This window comes from Strix aluco, chromosome 2 (assembly GCF_031877795.1).
Source record: "Strix aluco isolate bStrAlu1 chromosome 2, bStrAlu1.hap1, whole genome shotgun sequence".
NCBI lineage: Eukaryota > Metazoa > Chordata > Aves > Strigiformes > Strigidae > Strix > Strix aluco.
Window position 1 is genome coordinate 71,463,078 of NC_133932.1, and position 25,597 is coordinate 71,488,674.

A 25,597-nucleotide genomic window follows, 5' to 3' on the forward strand; every position below is an offset into this window, starting at 1 on the left:
ATTTCCATTTTTGTGAATCTGGGGGCCATTTTTGGCCAGGGCTGGCGCACATAGCAGGCCTCGCAGCAGTGGCCTAGGCCTGGTCACCACCGCACTGCTTCAGAACGGCCGGGCTTCCCTGAGGCCCTTGTGTGCCCTCTCCCCCGGGTGTGCCAGGCCCGGCGGCAGCTCAGCCACCAACACGAGGCGGCGGCGGCGAGAAGGAGCAGGAGGAGCAGGAGGAGCAGGAAAGGGGGTGTGGCGCCGGCCCCGGAACCTCCGGGCGGGGGCGGCGGCGGCGCGGCGGAGCGTGTTCGTGGCGGCGCGCTCCGATGCCGCCCCGCGCGCAGGGGCATTGTGGGTGCGGGGCGGCCGCCGCTGCGGCTTTCGGCGGGTTCTGTTAAAATGGCGCCCTAGGCGGCGGGCAGCGGCGGCCGGGGTGGGAGGTGTCGCCGGGTCCTTGCGCTGCTTGAGTGGGGGGGTGCGTCCTCCTCTCCCTTCTGCTGTCATCCCGCCGTGCCCCTGGCTCTGCCCTCCGTTTCCCCCACCCACCACCTTCTGCCTCCCGGCCGGCGATGGCGACTCCGGACCAAAAATCCCCCAACGTTTTGCTGCAGAACCTCTGCTGCCGCATCTTGGGCAAAAGCGAAGGTAACGGTTTGCTCCCGCCATTCCCCCCGTCGACAGCCGTTGAAGCCCTTGACCGGGGAGGGGGGGGGGGGCAGGAGCAGGAGGGGGCGAGGAGGGCGTGTGAGTCTTGGGGGGCTGCCCCGGCGGGGCGAGGGGGTGCCGGGGGGGTTCGCCCCGGCACCGGGGCTTGGGGGGGGGGGGGGCAACCCGGACAGTCCGCCCTGGGCCTCCGGGCCTGCCTGCCCGTCGTGGCAGCGGACTCGTGAGCCGGAGCTGCGGGCGGCCGGGGGGCCTTTGGCGGGAGCGTGTCCTCCGCCCCCAGAGCGCCTCGGTGGCCGCTCCTCTTGTCGGGTGTTTGGGGCCAGAGGGGGCTCGTGTACACGTTCAGGCATCTCTGCCTCCCTCCGGCGTCTGCTCGAGTCGAGCACTGACGTCTGTCAGGTCCTTTACGTCTTGATGCTGCTGTGATCCTCCAGCAAGGGAGTGAATCTCTTGCTTGTCTGCGTAAGTTTCTATCTGTTGCAATCAAGGCAAAGACTGTTTTTAGTAAGCAGTTGGAGGGTGGAGAGGAAGACGTGCATCTGCTAAGTCTTTTTAAACTGCTCTGTTTATAAGCATTACTCATTAGACAAATTCATGCCATAGCTTTTGCTGTGTCTTATTTTCTCGTATGAGGGATGGCTTTCTTCCTTGGTAGCACTGGATGTAAAGTCTTCTATGTGTTCTTTTCTCCCTCCTTGCCACTCTCTTCTGACAAGTCACTCCTGGTTACCTTTAGGTATTTCTGTGAGAGTAACTAATAATTTTGAGTATTGATGTTTTGTAAAGAATTGAGTTCAAATGTACTAAAACATGGCCTATATGTGAATTACAAGTTGCAAATGTACTTGTCTGTCTCTATGTTTCTGTCTGTTTGAGACAGCACCTCATGGTCTCGTACACCATCTTTGTCTCTAAGTTGGAAAGATACAGGTTTAACGGATGAACTATTTGATGGAGAAGGAACCGGCTGGATGGCCACATCCAAAGAGTTGTGGTCAATGTCTCAATGTTGAAATGGAGTTCAGTAACAAGTGGTGTCCATCAGGGGTCTGTGTTGGGACTGATGCTGGTCAATACCTTTATTAATGACATAGAGAGTGGGATTGAGTACACCCTCAGCAGGTTTGCAGATGACACCAAGCCGAGTGGTGCAGTTGATATATTTGAGGGAAGGAATGCCAGCCAGAGGGACCTTGATGGGCTTGAGGAGTGGGCCCCTGTGAACCTCATGAAATTCAGCAAGGCCAAGTGTGAGGTCCTGCACTGGGTCAATCCCCAGTATCAGTACACACTGGAGGACTTGGGGATACTGTTGGATGAAAAATTGGACATGAACTGTCAATGTGTGTTTGCAGCCCAGAAAGCCAGCTGTATCCTGAGCTCCATAAAGAGAAGTGTGACCAGCAGGTTGAGGGAGGTGATTCTCCCCCTCTGCTCTGCTCTTGTGAGACCCCACCTGGAGTACTGCATCCAACTCTGTGTCCCCAGTACAAGAAAGACATGGACCTGTTAGAGCAGGTGCAGAGGAGGGCTATGAAAATGGTCAGAGGGCTCGAACACCCCTGATCTGAAGAAAGATGAGAGAGTTGGGGTGGTTCAGCCTGGAGAAGAGGAGACCCTGCAGACACCTCACTGTGGCCTTTCAGTACTTAAAGAGGGCTTATAAGAATGACAGACTATTTACCAAGGCCTGAAGTGACAGGACAAGGGACAACGGTTTTAAACTAAAAGAAGGTAGGTTTAGATTGGACATAAGGAAGAATTTTTTAGAATGAGGGTGGTGAGACACTGAACAGGTTGCCCAGAGAAGTTGTGGCTGCCCCCTCCCTGAAATTGTTCAAGGCCAGGTTGGACGGGGCTTTGAGCAACCTGGTCTAGTGGAAGGTGTCCCTGCCCATGGCAGGGGCGGTTGGAACTAGATGGTCTTTAAGATCCCTTCCAACCCAAACCATTTTTTGATTCTGTGATTCGTTTGAGGAGCTTGGAAGAGTTGGTAAAAAGTTGGAATCTCTTTGTATTTATTGAAATGTTGAGTAGGGACTCCTTCACAGAAACATTTTGTTGATTGGTTGATCTTGGTCCTTAAGAGTCTTTTCCAGCCGAAATGATTCTATGATCAACAGCTGTTGATTGCTATGTTTTGGGTTTTTTTCAAAATCCTTTCCCTCTCCATTGCACATTTAAGTCTTCTGCAAGGCTATAAACTTTCCATTTCCAGAATCGTGAATCTGTAATAATTCTGTGACAGGAATTCCTGATGTGAGATACTATCAGGATGTGCCAAGTTTCTACTCTTCCCTTATCTCTGCCAAATCAAAGGTAGTTTCTAAACTGTTTAATACCTCTTGTGTTTTTATGTAACCATGTATGTTTTAGCAACTGGGTTAAAGGGTATTTCACATCAGCCTACAGTTCTAAGGTGCCATTAAGCTCTACTTTTAAAAGCTGTTTCTTGCTTTTAACATCCCTTGGAAACTTTTTTTTAATACAGTTGGTGTGCATTGTTGTTTAAGAGCACTTCAAACTTTTTGCTACCAGAAATCTCAAATTACTGTGCTAGTTCTGCTTCCAAAAAGAAAAAAAAAAAAAGAAAATTAAAAAAGATTGTCTTGCTTTATTGGAGTAGTGGAGGCCTCTGTGAGGACATTATTTCTATACTGCCTAATCCTGTTTTCTTCATGACTCTTTTTCTTAGGTTTGAAAGGGACTGCAATCTAAACTCAGTCTAAGCTTGTTTCTTGGGATTAAGTATCTTACCTAGGTCTGTGATGCTTATAAAACTTAAACAGAACATGAGAATAGAAACAGAAACCTCCATATTTATCAATCAAGGTATGAGTATTGAAGAGAGGTGGCTGACTTCTACCAACTTTGGATCTAGCCTTCTTTTTGAAGCCATTGTTTTTATACATCTTGTCTCTTCTGACTGGAATACTAAGTTTATTTGCATGCAGTACGTGTGAAAATATGCAAGAGAACTCTGATTTTTGAAATAAGTGTTGAACCTATTCCTGTACTCTGGGATTCTACTAATGTAACTAAAATCTTTTGTATGTGTGACTAATGAAAGGGGAGATTTTGCCCAAAATCATGGTAAGCTGTTGCGTGCAACCTGTAGCCTGCTATGTCTGTTCACTTGTGGGTTATCTGAGGACTTCTTTGAAGTAACAGCATTAAAAAAAAAAAATAGTGTGGGTTGTCTGCCATGTTTACCATCACCCATATTTTTATGCATGTAACAGATAGGAAGCCCATCCTTACCTGCTCTTTATTCCTGTGTTATGAGGGACTCTAGCACTGAAGGCTCACCCTTCTAATGTAAGACTTGTCTTGAAACAGTCAACTGTAGTACGTGTGTTAGTTTGTCATCAGATCAGCTATTGATTTAAAGTGTATAGAGACTGATAAATCAAAAAGTCTGTGAAAGAAGTCTCAGTCATGAAAGGTGTTTATGATTGTTCCCCGCCTCCCCCCCGTTTCTATGTCCAAGGAACAAATAAAGGCAATGAGGGAATTTTGTTAGTACCAGCATCCTCTGGGTTGCGGTAGATGCGTGTATCCCTACATGGTAAGGAAAGCACCAGAGAAGTTATTTAGCATCTTACTGTTTCCTTTCAGCACAGGGTAAGTTTGAGGTACGGTATTTGTGCGCGGTTAGTGGTCTACATGCAGCTTCTCCCCTCCTTATGTACTGATGAAGTTAGGCTGCTTTGTATATGCACGTTCGCTTTTTTGAAGCAAACTTTACGAGTATAATCAGTTTAGTCTTTGGTAAGTAATTTATGATGTTCAATTACTTCTACAGAGTTTAAGGTAAAAAGTTTAGATACTTAAGAGATCTTCAAATTTATTAGAGAAACTTCTAGTAAAAATTAGTAACAAGAAGCTGAAGCTAGATACAAACAGCCATCTTCAACCATTTGTGTAGTTAGCCTGCTGTGAATTCCTTGAAATCCTAGCTTTTCATACCTTCCTGTAATAAGTGCTCTAGTAAAATACAAGGTACTGAAGTAATTGGGTGAAATGTAATGGGTAAATAATGGAAAGGAGTTGAGATTTGACAATCTAATGATTCTTCCCTGCCTGTATGTTCCCTGAGTTTGTACTTCAGAATGTTTGTTCTACTTGGCTATGTTCCTGCTCAGCACTTGTGTTCTGTTATGTTTCTGAGGAAGCTATGCCTTCAGAAGGATCTGAAGGATTCCATTTATATAATGTCTGTATCATAATAGTGCCCTTACAGCTAATGTGGGATGAGTGGTCTTACTCTGCATCCGTGTCTACTTTATGCAATCCCATGCTTGAAGTCCTTCATAAACCCAGCAGACAAGAACCTCCATCAAGGCTTGTTTTGCTTCTACCTGTGATGGCCTTAAGCTTCCACCTTTCCCATTTGTTAAAGATTTATGTTGAAATGAATTTGTGCCTTGATGGAATCTGACTGCAGAGGCACCCAGTGGTGGAAGTATCGTCCTGCTCTACCCCCTTTTTGAGGCTGTCCAGTAAGTAGATGGCTTGCTTTGTTTCCAGAATGAGTCAGCTGCACGGGCCTACTTGCTGTGTTTTTGCAAACAGCTCTTCCTTTGAGAAATTCATTACAAGGTCTGCAGAGTTATGTGGAAGAACTCTATTTAAAATCTAAAAAAAAAAATCTACCTCATCAGTTGTTTTTTGGTAGAACTAAGGTTTGAAAGCTCTGTGCTCCTGTGCTTTAGCCAGTTCTCAAGTAAGGCCTTAACAGCTAGCTTCCCATGGCGCTGTGTGTCTGCAGTCACCCGCTGTGGTTAGCTGGGGATCTCTGCACTCTGCAGTTGGAGCCATTGCTGACCTCTTTCTTCCTCATGTCCTCACAGTGTCTAAGAACTAGTGTACTGGGTTTGTATTCTCAACCTTTCTGTGTTTATCCAGGCTATCCACCACACTTTCATACTGATACCTGATCTTGCAGAAAGCTTGCCTGCCTGTGCAGTAATTTCTATGGGTTTTTTTCCCTTATTTGTTAACTCCAACAGTTATGCATGCCTCTCTTTGGACAGTGAATTTAATCCTTCTGAAAAAAAGCTTCTTGTTCTTAGCTGTCTTTCAGAAACCTCTTGGTCTTAGTGACTTTGTAGACTGCCATACAAGCTTGTCAGTTGTAAGAACTCTTAGTGCCTCCAATGGAATCAAATGGTATTGCTGTAAATATGCAAGCTACATCTATCTGGTTTTGAATCCTAAAAAGATTGTTGTGCCGAGTACTTCTGGAGGTGTGCATGCTCTATCTAGGAAGTAGTATTTCAGTCTTCAGAGAGCAGTTTTGCTACCTGAAGTCCATACTATGGCCTTAATTTAATCTCTGTAATGTCAGTGGCAGTTTTGTTATTGCTCTTTGTTTTGGGTCTTTTTTTAAGCCCCGAGCCATTGGAACAGATGTTAAAATTTCATGGTGGGGGGAAAGTATAGAGTTCATTCAACTATGGGGAGAGGGTTTTACCTATGCTAATAACAGAAGAAAATGCATGTTGGCAAGTTAGGCAAAAATTCAGTGAGGGAAGGTTCTGAGAAAATTGTGTGACCGAGTTGCTGATAGTCCAGTGGGACATTCCTCAAATCTGTTTACTGACAGGTACTGTTTACAACAAGAGCCAGCAAGCAATATTATCAAAATTAAAGAGTAGTTCTGTTTCCTATGCTGTGCTTCAGAGTTTGTGGACAATTTCAAAGTAAGGAAAGACATGGGAGTGTGTGTGGTTTGAGTTTTATTTTGTGGGTTTGTTGGGTTTTTTTCCTTTGTAGGAGAGGAGTGTGGAGACTAGAAGGACTGTTAATTAAGAATAAACTTAACATGCTTCAAATAAAAACTTGCATGAACAGAATATTTTTATGCTTAATTTTATAATTTGCTCTTACTGTTATTTTTCTTTCTGAAAGAAATGAACTTACAACAGAGAAGTTTAAGATAGTTGACTAAAGCAGAAGATGGTTGCAAAACTAAATTTTTTCAGGAATACTTCATAACTGGGCTGGTCCTAAAATTGCATTTTTCGAACTGTTTTCTACAGGAGCTAGCAGTTTTGCTTACAATGTGTGTAGATTCTCTTCAAAAACAAAATAGTAACACTAATGGCATTCTAGACTAGTATTTTAGTTCATCAGTAAATGACATCATATTAATGCAATTGCTTTTTTTTCCCCCGCTAATAATTCATACTGATGTAGAACTTCTGATATAGTTAAAACAGAGAAGACAGCAGCATTACTGTTGACAAACACAGTATCTGCTTATGGTATATTCAAGAATCTTCTCAAGTTCCACAGCTTTTCTTCCAGGCTTAGTTTTGAAACAGGAGCACTTTAGGTATTTAGCAAACACTCTTTAACAGGAAAGATGCTTGGTTTTTTTCTTCAGCATGTGTTAGATGTCAGCATCTGTATCTGAGTAGTTTGCTGCAGTAGTTGTTAGATGGTCAGTGCCACCCCTAGAGCATTGAATGGGGTTTAGAGTGTAATTGGTTTCCAATAATTTTGCATCTGCATTTAAGCAAAACTGTCATGTGGGATGGCAGACAGCTGACTGGAAGAAGAGATAGTGAAGAGAGTTTGCTGATCTCCGAAGTCTTTCAAGAAAGAAAGTGATTACTGTTTAGTTTAGTTGAGCTTTCTTTAGAATTGCCCTATAGTTTAGAAATTATGCTTACAAAGTAACCAAATGTCTTATTTCCAGGAAACAAGGTTTCTCACAATCCTGATACATTAATGTTTGAAAACATGATTTCAATTGCTACTTAGGTTTTCAGGATTTCTTCCCTGCCTCCCCCCCCGCTTCTGGAAACTTCAATGGACCTGTAGCCAGCGGTGTTTAAAGAAATGTTTAAGACTGTAAAGTGAATTTCAGTTCGCTTCCTAAAATTATAGGTAATATTAGAAGCTTCTTTTTAGCAAAAGACTTGCTGAATTTCAGCATTTCCTCCGAAACACTGGCTTCCTGGTAGTATATTGGCCAATTGTCTCTTTGTCTCTTGAACTTTTCCTTTGAACTTCATCTTTTGTCCTATTTCTCCTTACTTTCTTTACAAACAAACTTTTCCTGTGCATTGCTTCTATTTTTTCCATATGCCGCACTTGTACTTTCTGCAGCTTTAAGATGCTGTTATCTGCCTCTTGAAGTAGTTCCATTTTAGTAGGGCATTGTTTGTAGGAAAGTTTGAATGGCTGGGTGGAGTATAGATCTTTGGATCATTGATAGATTGCTGTACTCAAAGGAGAGAGTTTCAAATTTTTTTTTTGTTTCTTTGGTGATTCACAAGTGCTATTTCTTTGTTCAGCTGTATGACTGCTTACCAGTATCATTAGTTGTGTAGGTATGCGTGTATTACTTAAATCTGAGAGGGAGTGGCTGTCTCTATATGCATTCACTGCTCTGATCAGACCTCTAGAAAACAAGTGAGAATCAGTGATGTTTTGCCCCCTTTGCCCCCAAACAGCTGCATCAATTTCACGCATCAGATACGTTGACCTTGCTGTTACATAATAGTCATGCCGTAATCACTTTTTGATGAAGAAGGATATGCACATGCATAGATAGCCAGCTGTGTGTTTTAAGCCTGTCTGCTGTCATAATGGTTTCTCTTTGAGGAGGGAAGCAATTAAATGTGTCTATTAGTTATAAACTATGTGAATCTTTATTTTACTGACCTGTATTATGTTTAATCACTTCAGGTACTGAAGTTCTTTTATAGACTTGTAAGAAATAATCTGCTGAAGAAACTCCCACAGCAGGGAGTTTTGTTTGTAAAAGAGAAGCTGGAATTTTTATGAATAAACCATGAAAATCTGAATAAAATATAATATAAAACCAGTCTTGCTACGATGCTGTTGAATTGCCAATGCAAATCTGTATGTGTAAAGAGCAGATCACTTTGTTCCATATTGTTAGTAGTGTAACAGGTTTAATGATCAGAATTTTTTGGATGGAATTGTCTTTCAACTAGAGATCTTTCTCGGATGCCTTGTTAGGGCAGTATGTAAAAGACTATACTAAGTTTCTGTGCTTTAACTAGTCTTGCTATGGTTGGTGTTGAAATAGAAGGTTATTATAGAGGGTTATATATCTTTCTTAAAACTTCCCCATTACAGGAAAAAACCTTGCTACTTACTGTTAATAATGTATCTGTTGTGGTTTTTATTAAATTGAGGACTTATGTTAAATCTTCAAGGTTTCTGTCTAGAAACTTTCACATGTGTTTCTTTGTCTCTCAGTCTTAACATCAATATTCCCTTGTACAACAGGACTAGAATAATAGGTAGTCTTTTAAAAGCCGTAATATCAGAGGCAGATTGAAAAACACACAAATGGCAAAGTCCATGATTTTCTTCTGTTATTTTGAGGTGAATTCCTATTCCAATATAATCAACCAGAAAAACCCCACTGAAGCTTGTGGCAATGTATAGTTGTCTGAGTCAATTCTTCTGGAGAATTGAAATTCCAGAGACCTTAGAGACTTTGTACACATCTTTGCTGGATTTTGTAATTATCTCATCAGGTGACTAAAGACAATAAACCTACTTGATTTTTCATTGTGTGGATCTTAGTTTACTTGAATTTAATCTAAACCCCCAAAACCACAGGGAACAACAGAGAGGAAACAGCACTTAAATCTTTCTGAAACACTGATAGGACACATTTTGTTCTGAAGACAAAGAATTTTAAAAAAATGAATAACCACAGTAAATACAGTATTGCTTACATGGAAAAAGTGTACATTGTCATTCAGTGTAAATAAATAAAATGTAAATTTTTAGAATTTTCTCCAAGCATTAAGCTTACTGATAGTCAGAGTATAAATCATAGCACATACGGAAAAATTAGCAGAAGCAGCTGAATGAATAATGCTCAATTGTCCAGACATAGCAGATTTTTTTTTAAATCAACTACATGTTTTCTTATTCAACACTGTTATTAAGATAAACATACTGTGATATACTGCAAGATAGATCATAAATGTATAGGAAACAAGTTCATTCTGTAAAGTTAAATATGTCTTTATTTCATGTGTATTTGTGTTGCAAGTCTCTTCAGTAAACCCCCAGCATTCCTCAGCTGCAGTACTGCCAGCTTGTACTTTCATTCCCTGTAGCTCTCTTCAGAAATGCCTCTTCCCTCATCCTCCAGGCCTCGGTTCCTTTGTTCTTGCTGTCTCTGGTCTGGGCAGGAGGCAGTACCTGGTATTGCTCATTCTGTGCAGGCAGATGAGAGGAAGTACTTAACCACTGAGCTTTAGTTTCAATCTCTCCCCCAGGGAGAGTTGTTTGGATGTTTGTTCTACCAGTCCCCGGTTTCTATGAAACCTCTTTAACTTGATATCCCTGAGACCTCTACCGAATTTGTTTAAAGAAAAAATTAAAGGGCAATCCCTTAGGAATAAGGTGGTGCAGGTGGACATGGAAGTTAATTTCAGAGCATAATTTTCCTTAGAAAACTGGGGTAATGCATCTGATGAACAAGGAGCAAGTTGTTGAATCTGATGAACAAGTAGGGGAAAGTTCTTGTGACTTTGTTGTGGTTGGGGTGTGTGTGTCTGTTTGTTTTGTTGGGTTTTTTTTAAGAGACATCTATGTTTTTCTTTCTTAAATGCTTCGTTTTATATTTTTCTATAACTTGTATTGAACTAGTTTACTGGAGGTCTATTCTCTCCTGGTGTGGGGAAGGGCAGAGCTGGTTGAAGTGTGCTAATGTTCTCCAGTAACTGGGTGGCTAATAGATGAGAGAGTTTATTTAATCTAGATACATGTCATAACTGATAAAGTACTTTGGTATCAACACTTGATCCTTCTCCTGACTTTAGTTCATCCTAGGTGCTTGTCCTGAAACTCTTTTAGCAATTTTATTTTTAATCTGTAGCCCATGTTAAGTCACTATAACGACATGCCAAAAAATATGGCTAAGAATTACTGGAAAAGCCTAGCTCTTGCCTAGCTGCTGCTAGGTACACAGTTGAGGAATTAATGAAAGACAAAACTCTTACTATTGTTTGGGATAACTTAGTGCCAGTATTTGACTTCAATTGGCCTTGCAGAATATTTTTGGAAATCTTGAGGTTTTCTGTAATGACATGCATTATACTTAAGAATTACTCAGAAACACTTCCTCACACTTAACTCTTCCCACCTGGTTCATCAGTTCAGTTTAATCTATCAATAGCTGAACTATTAAATTATTTTATATTTGTATTTTCAAGTCCTTATTGCAAATGAAAGGTTGCTTAGTCCAACAGTAGAACTATTCTTTCTGGGAGGCATTTAAGTCATGCAGATTTGCAACCTTGCAGTAGTCTGGATATTGGCATTTTCTTCCCTGAAAGTCAAACTGTACCTTTGTTCCTTTTGTAGGCCAATATTGTCAAACACTGTTAAATATGAATGATTCTGTCTGAGCAGACTTTTTGCCTGATTGTGTGAACTGATGAATGTTTGCTGGTCTACAGTTGTGTTCTTGTAGATTAGGACCAGTGGGTGACATTATATTGTAAGACAGTAAAAAATGGACGTTCAAAAAGAGTGTAGCAAACTGATTTCAGATTTTTCCTTTCAATACATTTCTGGAGATTTTAATGCATATAATCAATAATTGACTCCCAGTGTCTCCCAGGTGATTTTTTTCAGTTGTAAATATTAGTTAATTTAAGAGATGATTCAATGCTTAAAATATTTCTGCTTCTAGTGGACCTCTACCCTTTTTCTTTTCCTTTTGTACGTATTTGTCTAGGCCAGCATCCTTGCTTTTTCCTTGGCTGAACCATTGCTGCATTGCTCTATAATTTTCTCTGAAAGTTGATTGCTTAACTGACTAAATAAAACACGAGGAGTCTGATGCATTTGCACACGTAATTGTTATATACAAAACAGACTTAATATGCAGAATTGTTCAGATTTTTTTTTTCTTTGAAGTCAGGAAGTGTAAGGATTCAAGTAGCTGACACAACACATTCACACTTACTTTTTCTTACATACCTTTCCCCTCATGTTATTATAGTTATTCCTATATGAGGAGTAGAAATTTATCTGACATTTGGTAAGGGCATGTCTGTAGGGTTGTTGTTTGATTGCTTTTTCAGGTCAGTAAACGGGAACATGACTATGCTGTAGAGGCATTAATACTGAGCATTACCAGACTGTTAATCTTCCCAGACAGCAGAGGTACTCGCACTAAACCAGTACTATTCAGCAACAGTATTAAAAATAGAATTGCATGAGGAAGGAGTAGTGGAGGGAGGTTGCTGGCTTGTGACCTCTACATTAGTAGATTACCAGTACATTATGCGCTGGGATATGATGCTGATATCTCTGAGCTAGCTTTGCACCTAAGTGGTGAAACCGTGTAAACTGTTTCAAACAGAAAACAAAAACAAACCTAAAGCCAACATGCAAACTGCTAAAACCACTGTTCTGGATATCTGAGTAAGATCCATGGGTAGGGTAATGCAATTCGGGTGGGTGGTGAGAGAGTGTGCCTGCTGAACGTGGCTGTATTATTGTTAAGTGTGAGCTGAATTGTGTGACTTTTTGCCAAGTCCCACAGCATTTCAGTTTGTGGGGAAGGGCAGAGCCAGCTGAAGTGTGCTAATGCTCTCCAGTAACTGGGTAGGCCCAAGTGTCTCTTCCATCAGCACAGAATAGGAAAGGCTTATTTAAAAATTAAGTGCAGTTATTTTGCAGAGTGTATACAGGTGAGTATGTTTGAAGTATAGCATTGATAGCTCATGGGTAAACTGGACTTTACTGCCCTCTGGTTAGAAATATGTCTAAGTATTATAGTATAACATCTGATCTAAGCCAGGTACATTTACACCAGATTCAGCCATAGCAATGTAATCTCATGTCTGACTTTTTTAGATTTTATTTTAATAGAACTTTAACAATCTGCTTAACTGAGAGAGTGTTCCTTTTTTCTTTCAGCTGATGCAGCCCAACAGTTTCAGTATGCAGTGAGAGTTATTGGAAGCAACTTTGCTCCCACTGTTGAACGGGATGAATTTCTTGTAGCTGAGAAAATCAAGAAGGAACGTAAGTACATCTTTGTTTCTTCTTAGAAATGGGAATGGAGGTTCTTCAAGAAGTTATTTGATTGGTTTATTCCTCTGAAAATGGGTCAACTCTGCCTCACGGATAGTTATCTAATCTGTTATTAATGCTCACACCCTGAAAATCCCGTGGTGGAATTTCCATTAATTCCCTAGTTAGTTTTCCTGAGTGGCTATTTGTATTCACAGCTCAGATTTTTCTGAATGCTCGGCTTAGACTTCCCTTGCTGCCATTTACTTTGTATCTTAGACACCATGAAGATAAAGAACATTTAATATTGCACTTCTTTCAATTTAATAGTACTCAGACTTTATGAATTCATAGTTCTTTTTAGAAGACTGATATTTCTGTGATGTTACAGTTTGGCACAATTAACTTCATGAGCACCTGTGTATAACTTGCTGAATGAGCATCCTGGGAATTGATGGAATTGTGTATGTGACTTACCTGATATTTCTTGCCTTCAGTTTCTCTACAAGTTTTCTGCAACAGGATTTCAAAACCAAAACACTAGACTGTGACAGTGTAAGTTATGTTGGAGTTACATTCCACTGTGCTCCATGCTGCTCCGAGTCAGGTGTTGCACTGTGTGAATGCAATGGGGATGTGATGCATTCTTCTTGAAAAGCCAAATATTGCTTTCAGCAGATTATCTGCTCTACAGTAGAATGTCCAGAAACAATTACTTGAAGTGTGCTAATTAAATTAAAGCTTCAAATTTGAGCTTTGAGTATTCAGTCAGGGAGATTGAATTAGGGTAACAGAAGTTAGTGGTTGTAACTGTTTTAAAGTACATGTGTATTATTTGCTAATGCAGAGCTTCCATGACTTGCTGATAGGCAAATAAGCCCATGAGAATTTCTCGAGATACAACTCCAAAACACTGCAATCTCCTGTATACGCTTTCTGCATGATGAGTTTCTACATGCTTTGGCTAGTACCAGAGAGAACAACGTATATTCTTTGGGCCTATTGCCAGGAGTTTTGAAGAGGGCTGTCTCCTTATCTTCCTTCTTCCCAACTTCAGCTTGTAGGCTGATGTTAGTTGTCATGTAACAAGTGACAAACTTCTACCTTTACATTTATTTTGGAGTTACTGTGCAAGAAGTGGCTTATTTGGTAAAGTTTTTTTGATGCTAATTAACATAATATTAATATAATATTAACAGCAATTTTTTTATTATTAAGATTTCTTCAGATGTCTTTGTTTTATCTTTTTTGTTGAAACATGGTTCTTTCTGATATAACATGGCTTTTCTGAAGACATCTTAAAGCTGGAAGATGTTTTTCCTCTGAGCAAAGACTTTTTTTATGTAACTGGCAGTGATTGAGACTGTTACTTTTCTTAATACATAAAAGTTGGTGGCCTTGAAATTCTGATTGGCTTTGAGCAAGTGGCATTACTACTTTTGTTTCTTGCTTTTATTGCCTAAAATAGGAACAGTTGCACTTAGTTTTGTGAAGGGCTTTATAGCATTCTTTAACCCCTGTCTGCTTTCAGTTATGTTTTAATTCCCTAAACCTACAGAATGCCAGACTAGTCTTCAAAAGGGCACTTTTTTAGAATGTGTATATTTTGATTGCTCTAAGCAAAACAGCTACTTACATTGCATTGCTTCTGATGCAAGAATTTTCAAGGCTGGAATGCAGATAACATGAAAAGAGGCAAAACTGTATTAGTAAATAGAGTGAAACAGTTAAGCATCATTAGGCTTTCTTGGATACATTTTCCAGTATATCACAAGTATACAATTTCAGACATGTCTATTGTACTTTTCAAATTTTTAATCTATATTTCTTTTTTTTTTATAGTTGTGCGACAAAGAAGGGAGGCGGATGCTGCTTTGTTTTCAGAACTCTACAGAAAACTCAGTTCACAGGTAGTGTAATAAATGCATAAAGAGTAAAGAAACTGAAAGCACACATATGTATCCTTCTGATATTATAGCGTTTTTCTGGAGAGTGCTTGGGTCATTAACAATATTTTTACTGAGAGGAGGGTTGAATATTGGTACAGATTGCCTGGGAAATTTGTGGAGTCTCCATCCTTGGAGACAGTCAAAACCTGACTGGACACAGTCATGGGTAACCTGCTCTAGACGACCCTGCTTTGAGCAGAGGGATTACACTAGATGATCTTCAGAGATGTCTTCCAACCTCAACTATTTTGTAATTTTTGTGAAAAAGTTTACAAGTTGTGGTTTGGTTTTTTTTTTTTACTATGAGGTGCTTGCTATTAATTAGAAATTAATTTGGATTTAATTGTAAATCAGAGTAGAATAAAGGATACGTTTGTAGTTTGAGTCCAGTTACACAAAGGGGCACTGCACATGAAGGAAGGAACTGTGGAAAAATAGAAGTGTTCATTTTATATGTTAAACTGATGAATCTTCTCGTTGTCACTTATTTTACAGCAATGCCTTGCAAATATACTGATTTTTATTAGGTTTCAAAGAGTCCTTATGCTTCTGAATTTTTAAGTGCTCCAAGTCTTTAATGTTGAAGGTTAAGGGTTTGCTGACTTTGATGGTTCTGCTAACATCAGTGTTAATCAAAGAATACTGCATGTTGATATTCTGACAAAAGATGTTGGTGTATAGAAAGCCCATGATGCAGGAACATGGATCAGGTGAAAGGGGGGAAAGATGTGAGGATAGAAATTTAGCTGAGGTAGGTAAAAAATGACTGCTGCTAATCTGTTCTGGATTCTCCATAAAATTGAGTATTTTAGCAAGGCAGAATATGGTGGACAGTAATAAAATAAGATTCCCAGTTGTCATTTGCACATATCTGATTTTCGACACCAAAAATTAGTTAAAGGTGACATTTTCTGTATAACAGAAAATTTGTCTGTATTTTGCTCTTTGTATTTAGGATAAATATTTTAATCTGTTCTGCTTTTTATTCATTATGTGTAGATCATTGCTGAGATTTATAGGATAATAGTAAGATTTTAAGATTACAAAAAAGTGATTCTGTGGAGAGTATGACTAGTTAGAACCCAGTTCTGTCCCTCCCCTCATCCATACTTAACTTACCCATTAGTTAGTGCTTGGAGCTAAAGTTACTGTGCAACTCTTCCTGTTTTCCTTATCCTGTGGGTTTGCATATTATTTGCATTGGTTTGTACAGTGAAGGAAGTGTCACTGTTTTGCAGGCATCTGTTCCGATAACCTCAGCCATTGGTTTGAAACTCTTCTTGCATGCTTTACACTATGTGATCTTGCTCTTTTAATATAGTTTCTCTGTAATGTGTCTCTGTAGCTTACATACTGTGTTGCCATATCATTGCATTTGGCAAGCGATACAGCTGCAGAGCATGATGGCTGTAAACTCTGAAACAAAATGCCTTGTCTGTGTTCATATCAGTTTGGTTGTTCTTCCAAATGGTAGTACAAGCTTACGTCAGCTATCTCCTCATATTTTGCTGCCTGCTCAAATGTTTGAGGTTCTTTTAACCTTCTCTTTTTTTTTTTCTTTTTTTTTTTTGGTGCTAGCATCTTGTGTACATGAAATGGTATCATCTGAACACTGCCTTCATTAAAATTCACTCTACCAATTATTCAGTCTGCTGTGAGGTTTATTACTAATGGTGGACAATAATTTCTTTTCCTCATGAGCTTAGGGGAGGGCACACAATCAATGTGTGTTTTCTGAATCAATGAGGCTTTTTCTTCCTCCAGCAATTCTCTTGAAAGCGACAAGGAAAAAGAGGAAAAAAGCTTGTGTGAATCTGTTTTAAATTCATTTCATCCATTACTCTAAAGAGAAAAGGAGGTCAATGCTTGTTTTAGTGGCAGTTTGCCAGTTGAGCAAACCATGCTTGAGACACTTAGACTTACTCTATCCTGGCCAGTAGAAGAAGCAGTGATGTTGCTGTGCCTTCTTCACCAGTTGTTAATTAGTTGCTGGATTAGTTATTTGCAATAGATGCAATACCTCTATTTTAGATCAAAGTGGAAGGTAATAGACTTCTGCTCTACATAATAATATAGAATGTCTCCTTCTACTCTTATATAACAATGTAGAGCTTTGGTAGTTTTGGTTAGTGGACTCTGTCCTGAAGAAAGAAATGTTCTGTGGCCAAAATTCTTCTACCATGTAACATATACACACAAAATACATAATTTGCAGAGAAATAGAAAAAGATGAGAATGTGTTTAAAAAAGAGAATTTCAAACTGACCTTGAAAGTGCTTTTTTGCAAGACTAATAGCACTGAATTAGATTGCTTCATAAGGTATGGAATCTTTGTTAAATCTTGGTATGACTGAAGTTTCCTTTATATTCAACATTGCTTAGTATTCTAGACCATAGCCTGATCAGTATTGTGAGGGAACTTGCAAGAATTTCTTTGACTTACTCCACTACTTAATGTCCATTGTAAGGGTATGTGTCCCTGATCAATTGAGGTGCAATTGTTAGCATCACAGAACTACAGAGTAACATCTAGAAACATATGCGTATCTAAAATAAAACATTTTAATATTTGCCATAACTCTTCTCTTCAAAGTGTTCTTGTAGCTTGGGCTTTTGCATTGTTCTGTCTTCTGCTGGTAAGCCTTCTGCTGAGATCTAAAGCTGCTAAGAGTGTTATTCTAACAGTCTGTATGTCTCTGTCTATTTGTCTCTTTGCTGGAGACTATACTGCATATTCCTCAAGTTTCATGTTAACAGTGTCTATATCTTAAGCTGTGAAAATGTTGGTAGCACTCTTAAATGGCATATAAAGTAATAGAAATTGAAACCCTCAAACTTTTGAAGCATCCCTATAAAGGAGAGTGAAGGCATAAGTGGAGAAAAGAGTTCTTTGCTTAAAATCGTACCAAGAGTTTTCCTTCACCTTTAGGTTAGAATAGCATCTCCATCTGAGATGTTTTAAATGATGAGAGTGTGTGGGAATGTTGGTAAAAGTTCAGCTCTGTATAAGCCTCTTCCTTAGTAGCTATGAATTTTAAATTGAGTGTCCTTGCTGATCTCAGAGCAGGTGAGAAGTTCATGATTTGATCACAGTGGAGAAAATTCATAAAATTAGCAGTACAGAGGCTGCACTGCTCATTCCCAGTTTACTCAAGAATGTGGATCTGAGTTGGTCTTATTTGTGTAGAAAGTTGATTTATATGTGTACATGTTACTAGGCTGGATTATTTTTTTTAAAAAAAAATCTATTATTATCAAGAGTTAAACTAATTTCTGTTTGTCTTCATCTTTTTTTAAAGGGCATTTTGAAAAACAAATGGTCAATACTCTACCTCCTGCTTAGCCTTAGTGAAGATCCACGTAAGCAGTCTAACAAGGTAGGTGAGGAGACCTTGTGTTACTTCTGAGAAACAGTAAATGTGTATCACCTAGTTTAGATGTCATTAAGAATCACTATCCAGACTTAGCCGACACCTCAGGTTGTATTTGTGGTGTTTGTGTGTGAGGCTGAAAGGAAGAACACACTTGACACAAGTATCTGCAATTTTTTTTGGTGTAATTTTTGTATCCTAAATAAATATAAAAATATGAGCTGTCCAGCATCTGTAGCTGAAGATGTGACTTTGTTAGATGGGTGGGGGTTTTTGTTTGCTTTCTGCTTGGTGGTGTAATGTCTGCTCATGTGCTAATGAGTTTGAAATGGAGTAGGGAAAGCAAAATTCCTCCTTTGGTTGCAGCTCTGCTAGCACCAAAGTGCTTTTTGCAGCTATTGCTAATGAAAATTTGCAGGCAAAAATAAGCTATATTGCTAACAGTACTTCTGCTCACTGTAAGGGACTTGCTTTTTTGTCATTAATTGTAACAACAAATTTTTCCTTGCATAAACATGGTCTTCAGTTATTTTTTGTGTTCTTGAATAATACGCTCCTGTTAACTAAAGACATGACTTAAAGCAACTCAGAAATCTTTTCTTTCTATTCCTCCCTTTTCAAATCCTTTCCTTTTCAGGTATCAAGTTACGCCACGCTTTTTGCTCAAGCATTGCCACGGGATGCTCACTCAACTCCTTATTACTATGCCAGGCCTCAAAGCCTTCCACTGAATTACCAAGACCGCAGTGCTCAGTCTGCCCAGAGTTCTGGCAGCATGGGGAGCAGTGGGATCAGCAGCATCAGCCTGTATGCCCTGAATGGGCCAACGCCAACTCCACAATCACTCCTGCCAGGGTAAGTGAAACTGTTTTACCTTACAAGTAGGTTTGGAGAAGACTAAACATGATCTGCTTTTTTCTTCTTTCCCCCATCATCCCCATTTGTATGCCACTGGAAATTTCACTGTAGGTGCGTAGAAACTGAGTACCTTAGCTGAACAGTTCTGAATATCAGGTGCTGTCATATGACCATATGAAGCCATAAATGTCTGGTCAAGTGTATCCGTTCTTAAACTTAGCTATCTGCTGAACAGCTGGTATTTTACTGGATTCACTCCTTTGGATTCTAATGCCAAGGTTTTTTTCCGGATTTCTCAGTTCTCTGAAACCCTTTAACATAGTCTTTATCTTTCTTCCATAAACACCTTGGATTTAGAGTCCTCACTCAAGTTCCTTTTACAAAGCATTCCTCAGCCAGTGTCAAATGAATAGACTTATGTCACCCATTTGAAAATGGAGGATGTTTTCTTACGTGGTCTGATTTTTCTTCTAAGCCTGTTCACAGCAGGTTGGCTGTTGTACTAGAGCAGTCTTGCATCTTGTGTGGACAGGGGTTTTTTGAAAAAAAAAAAAAAAAATCTGTATGAGAGTTGATTAAAATTTACCTATTAAAAGAAAAGATCTGAAAACACCTACTGTTCAGAATGGTTTAATTGTATGTTCATACCAAGGTGAATCTACATTTGGAACCAAAACATTCAAATACCAAATTAGTTCAAATCTGATGAGTAAAAGCTGGCCATTGTAAGCCATAAGATGATTACCTGAGTATTGACTATGTTATATAAGCTGACACAGAAAGTAACATGCTTAAAATCTGAACCCTTCTTGTGCCATTGAATATCATGTTGTATTACCTGTGCAGCTCTACAAAGCCTGACAGAGATGCAGCGCACAGAGTCTATGTTCTATGGAGGGAAAATGAACATAGGTTTGTAATCTGTGAGAGGGATTGGTTCAACAGTGACTCTTTACCATGTGCCTGGAAATACATTGCTTCGCAGTGGTTGAGCATGGAAAAGTGAACAGAATGTGATGAAACTTGTAAAAGTGAGGACTGTACTTATTTGCATAGCTGTTTCAAACTTGAATGAAAAGATATGGAAATAAAGCCTTCATCCAAAAGTGATGGGGATGTCACTTTTCAAGAAACTGCAGTTACTATCAGAAAGATACACAAGAACATAATAAAAGGGAAAAAGTCATCTTAAGGGATGCAGAAATGAGCAAAGCCCTATTATTTTGTCCTTATAGGAGCTTCATGGGTTATGATTTGACCAAATTCCTAATATAAGGCAAAATTATGGAAATTTTTATTATTTTCTTTCTCATAATTGAAAAAGAGAAAGAAACCATCTTTTTGTCTCTTAATTTTCCTTCCTACCCCCAACAGTTGTGAAACAAACGCAAAATTGAAATAGATGCATTTTCAGAAAGTACCACAACCTTATTTAGAGTTAAAGTTGTTTGGGTTTTTTTTAAATGCAGTGTATATTGAATTCATATTATGGAAATAATGACTAGTGCTGACACAACTGGATTTTATTGTTATTAATATGCTTTAAAATACAAATACTTGTTTGACTTTGTCAGTACTAGGTTTGTATGGTGGATCTTGGATACATAAACAGAGGACACCTTTAAACTAAGAATAGCAGGGGAGGACTGTGCCCCACAACTGAGTGAGCAAGTGGTAGACCAGGTTAGTAAGCAAAAGGTGCAGGGTGATGTGGTCAAGAGAGATCTTGAAACCAACAGAGCAGGGCAGCAGGGGGTCCACCCAAGTGTGTGCACACAAAGAGGAATGTGGAGATGACAGCCTTATGGTGGAAGTTCTCATACCTTTTCTGGAGCATCAGCACAGCTTTGCTGGAGTGCCTACACACTAACACATACAGCATGGGGAACAGACAGGAGGATTTAAGAGGTATGTGTGCAGTACTAGGACTGTGATCTCATTTGGATCACAAAAACATGGTGGGATAATTCGTACTAGTGGAATGTTGCAGCCAGTGGATACAGGCTCTTTGGAAAGGACAGGCTAGGATGGCAAGGAGGAAAAATTGATGTTTACATGAGAGAACAGCAAGAATGTATGGAGTTTTGCCTAGGGACAGTTTTGCCTTAATACCAGCTAAGACTCTATGGGTTAAGATTAAAGGGCACAGCAACATGGGTGATACTGTAGTAGGCATCTGCTGTAGACTGCTTCATCAGGAAGAAGTAGACGACATCTTTAGACAACTAGAAGAAGCTTTACATTTGCAGGCCCTGGTGTTCATTGGGAGCTCTAATCACTGCAATATCTGCTGGAGGGAGAGTGCTGCAGAGCACAAGCAATTCAGAAAGTTTCTGAAGTGCACTGATGATAACTCTTTGACACAGGTGATTGAGGAGCTGATGAGGAGAGGTGCTTTGCTGGGCCTGGCTTTTCTACAGGCAAGAATTGGTTGGGGAGGCAAAGATTGGGGGCAGCCTCAGCTGCAGTGATCATGAGATGGTGCAGTTCAGGATTCTGAAAGGAGGAAGCAGGGCAAAAAGCAGGATCCCATCGGTGGATTTCAGGAGAGGAGATTTGGGCCTCTTCTGGGATCTGCTTGAAAGAATCTCATGAACGACTGCCCTGGAGAAAAGAGGGGTTCAGGAGAGAATAGAATAATTCAGTTTGAAGGGATGTACAGCAATCATCTGTCCAACTGCGTAACCTGAGAGCTGGTTGATATTCAAGGATCATGTCCTTTAAGCTTAAGAATGGTTCACCTTAACAGGCAGGAATTCAAACAAAGGTGGGAGAAGGCCTTCATGGATGAACAGATTGCTCCTGACAGAACTCAGATGTAAAAAAGCATACAAAAGCTGGAAGCAGGGACAGGTGCAGAGGGACATCCAGGGTGCCTCAGGGGCAGAGACACTGAGTGTACAGGGAAAGCCCAAACTCACCTAGAGTTGAGTCCATCAAGAGACATGAAGGGCAACAAGAAAAAATTCTACAAGTACATAAGCAGTAAAGGAAGGCTAGAGAAAACATGGGCCTGCTGCACAAGGGACAGGGGCTGTGGTGGCAGAAGATGTGGAAAAGGCTGAGGTACTTGGTGCTTTCTTTGCCTTGGTCTGTGCTGGTAACACCAGCCCAGGACCCTGAGACTCTTGAGAAAATCTTCATTGCTCCCAGTTTACCCCTGGCAGAGGATGATCAAGGCCTATGGGACCTGATGGGGTGCATCCACAAGTGCTGAGGGAGCTGACCAGTGTCATTGTGAGACCATTCTTGGTAATATTTGAAATGTGGCAATTGGAGGGGGGGGGGGGGGGGAGGGGAAGGGGAAGGGAGGGGTTCCTGAGGACTGAAAGAAATCAAATATCACTCCTTTGTTCAAGGAGGAGGATCCAGGGAACTACAGGCTGGTTAGCCTCACCTCAACCCCTGGAAGGCGATGGAGCAACTAATCCTGGAAAGCATGTCCAGACATGTGAAGGACAAGAAGGGGGGACTAGAAGTCATCAGCACAGACTTAAGAAAGGGAAGACGTGCTTGACCAATCTCATAGCTTTCTGTGATGAGATGACTGACTTGGTGGACAACGGAAGAGCAGCAAATGGTGTTTATGTCAACTTTAGTAACATTTTTTACACTGTCTACCTGTAACATCCTTATTGACAGACTTAATAAAATAGGGTCTAGATAAGGTGACAGTGAGGTGGACTGAAAACTGGCTGACGTACTAAATTCGAAAGGATTATGATCAGTGACACAAAGTCCAGTTGGAGCCCAATCACTAATGGTGTAGCCCAGGGGCTGGTTCCTTCATTCCACCTAATGACACAGGGTGCACCCTCAGCAACTTTGCAGATGATACAAAACTGGGAGGAGTGATTGATAAAGAACTGTCATAAGCTGTTGCTCAGAGGGACCTCAGTAGGCTCCAGGAATGGGTTGACAGGAGCCTTCTGAAGTTCAGTGAACCTGGGGAGCAATAACTCTGTGCACCAGTACATACTGGGGGATGACTGACTGCAGAGCAGCTTTCCAGAAAGGGCCCTGGCATTCCTGGTAGACACAAAGTTGAACGTGCATGTGGAATGTGTGGTAAAGAAGACCAACAGCCTCCTGGGCTGCATTAGAAAGAGCACCAGGAGGTTGAGGGAGGTAAACCTTCCTCTCTGCTCAGTACTGGTGAGGACATGTCTGAAACGCTGGGTCCAGTTATGGTACAAAAAAACCACAGACAGACTGGAGAGAGTCTGGAGAAGGAACTCAAACTGATTAAGGGGTTGGAGCATCTGAGAAATGAGGGGAGGCTGTGAGAGCTGGGACTGTTCAGCCTGGAGAAGAAAAGGCTTGAGGGATCTTAACCATGTGATTATACCTGACCAGGGGAGTAGAGAAGACTGAGCCAGACTTCTCTCAACAGTGCCCAGGGAAAGGACAAGAGGTAACTGGCAAAACCTCTAAGACTGGGAATCACTGTTAAACGTAAGGGGAAAAAATTTCTTTTGCAGTGAGGTGGGGTGTGTGTTTGAAGGCGGGGGGATGTTGTGAAACACGGAAACGGCTTGCCCAGAGAGGTTGTGTGGCCTCCATGCTTGAAAACATTCAAAACGTGACTGGACAATGCACCGGGTAACCTTCTCTAGTTCATGCTTTGAGCAGAACGGTTGGAGCAGATGATCTCCAGAGGTCCCTTCCAACCTCAACCATTATATAATTTTGATACAATGTAGAAACGTATGCCAACGAGATTATTTTGTGTATCTGCTAGCTTAAAACTATCAGCAGAACCTACCCTGTCCCTGACATAACTCTTGGTCTGACCTGTTCAGACTGAAATTGCTATAAAATGGAACACTGCTTTCTCTTTAGTCCTGTAGTCTGTCAGCTGGTAGATCTGTGAGCTTCATTCCTCCTGAACTTCTCTTTACACGTGTTTTCCTTTGTTTCTAGAGTACATTCTTCTTGAAGGGTAACAGCCTGAATTCAGTGTTGTACTCTAGCTGAGGCGTTACAAATGCTAAGCACAACAGTTGCTCTGTCTGGGGGGCTGTGTTCTTGTTCACTAGCTACAATCATATAAGTACCATGTGTGACTATCCCACGAGTTATGTGGCAGTTGAGAGGAAAGGCATTCCTCAACTTTTTTTACATGGACATTTGTGTTGTAGTTTTATTCCATCTCTCCCTGCAACTATTTTCACAGCTTTGTGGAATTAGTTGGTGGGGGTTTTTTAATATGTGTATATTTCGGGGGGGGGTTTTAATATGTGTATATTTCAAAATGTTTACTTTCAGTTATGGGAGGGGAGAGGAATGGTCAGCAGCAAAAATCCCTTGCAAATATTTTCAACTTTATTTTTCACCATCATGATATAGAAATAATCAGCAAGTTAACTTCTAGTCTTAACATTTTTCATGTTTAAGACTCTCTTTTTTGAGACAAATTGACAAGTTTTAGAAGAAGTGAAATTGGAGCTGGTCTAGATGCTCCCTCCTGATCACACCTTCAGGGACTTGATACAAACTATCCTAAACAGTAAAGTAGCAGGAAAGTGAACTTTCTCCTCTTTCTCTATTTTCCTTTAGTTCTTTGGCATGTAACTACAGTTTCAAGTAAGTAATAACAAAGCTTAAATATTTGTTGTTTATTATGACTGTTTATTATTATGATAGTTGACTTCACGTTAATCCATTTCAGCGTATCTACACAGTTCAGTGTGAACTAAGTCAATCTTCAATATGAAATTGTATTTGTACCTCCTTTTCTACAGGTTTTTTTGTTTGTATTTTGAAAGTGTAGTCTTATAGGAAACAATAAATTGCTTGTATGATCTGCACCCTTTTTAAAGGTTCCTTTATTTTAAAAAAAGAAACCACAAACAAAAGATCCACAAAAAACACACTCAAGCTTGGGGCATTTTTCAAAATTTGCATACCCCAAACCAGGTGATGTGTATAGAATCAAAGTTTTTAAAGATGTTTCTTCCTTTTGCCCTTTTAGACAATCCTATCAAGCTCCAGGCGTTGGAGATTGCCTCCGTCAGCAGTTAGGGTCACGTCTCGCATGGACTCTAACTGCAAGCCAGCCTTCTTTACAAAGCACTACCTCAAAAGGCTTTTCAAATGCTGTCTCCCGTGGTGTGCCAAGGTCAAGGCGAGAAGGGGATACAAGTGGTGAGCAAAGATGTATTTGTTAAAGATAACTTTTTACAATTGTTATCTGTATCTTCCATTATTTTTTAATGATGTTGAAATAGTTTTATAGCATGCTGAATTTTTTGAGGAGTGTTTTGCTAGAATGGATTTGATAGAAGGATAGAAGCAAATATACAAGACTAGTGTATTTGGCCACAATCTCTTTGGCTGGTAATGTGTTCTGATCCTCTGAAAAGACTGACTTCATTGCAGTGTTTGTCAGGATTAACTGATTGTTATCTGTGAGTAATGATCACTCTTGATCAGAAGATGCTACTCCTTTTAGAAAGTCAGAAAGAGCTCAATGAATAGAACTTATTGGAATAGACTCATCCATTTGTGGTTCTCTCTTTTAAAACTATGTTTTCTTTTAATTAGCACACTGTTTACAGTGGTTGTAGTTAGAGCAATTGACATAAAATACTGTCAGTAAAAAAATAGATAAATATTACTAATTTATTTCCTTGATTAAATGGCTGTAGACTGGAAACTGATGCCTAGAGAATCTATTCTGAATTTACACAAGTGTAATTAGGGAGAAATTGTTTACAGATGATCTCTGTGGCA

General features: G+C 40.1%; 1 protein-coding gene across 3 annotated transcripts in view; it reads left to right on the top strand.

The window, feature by feature from the left end:
* The first annotated feature begins 312 nt into the window (after positions 1-312).
* Positions 313-25,597, top strand: part of TUBGCP3 (tubulin gamma complex component 3) — a 58,541-nt gene continuing 33,256 nt past the window's right edge. For 2 of the 3 annotated variants that reach the window (XM_074815277.1, XM_074815279.1), the window contains exons 1-7: positions 313-630; positions 12,589-12,696; positions 14,527-14,594; positions 17,933-18,010; positions 18,642-18,859; positions 24,422-24,448; positions 24,837-25,009. In XM_074815277.1, the coding sequence (XP_074671378.1) occupies positions 555-630; positions 12,589-12,696; positions 14,527-14,594; positions 17,933-18,010; positions 18,642-18,859; positions 24,422-24,448; positions 24,837-25,009 (748 nt within the window). In that variant the 5' untranslated portion in view covers positions 313-554. The remainder of the gene's footprint in view (positions 631-12,588; positions 12,697-14,526; positions 14,595-17,932; positions 18,011-18,641; positions 18,860-24,421; positions 24,449-24,836; positions 25,010-25,597) is intronic. The other variant, XM_074815278.1, reaches the window with a different exon arrangement.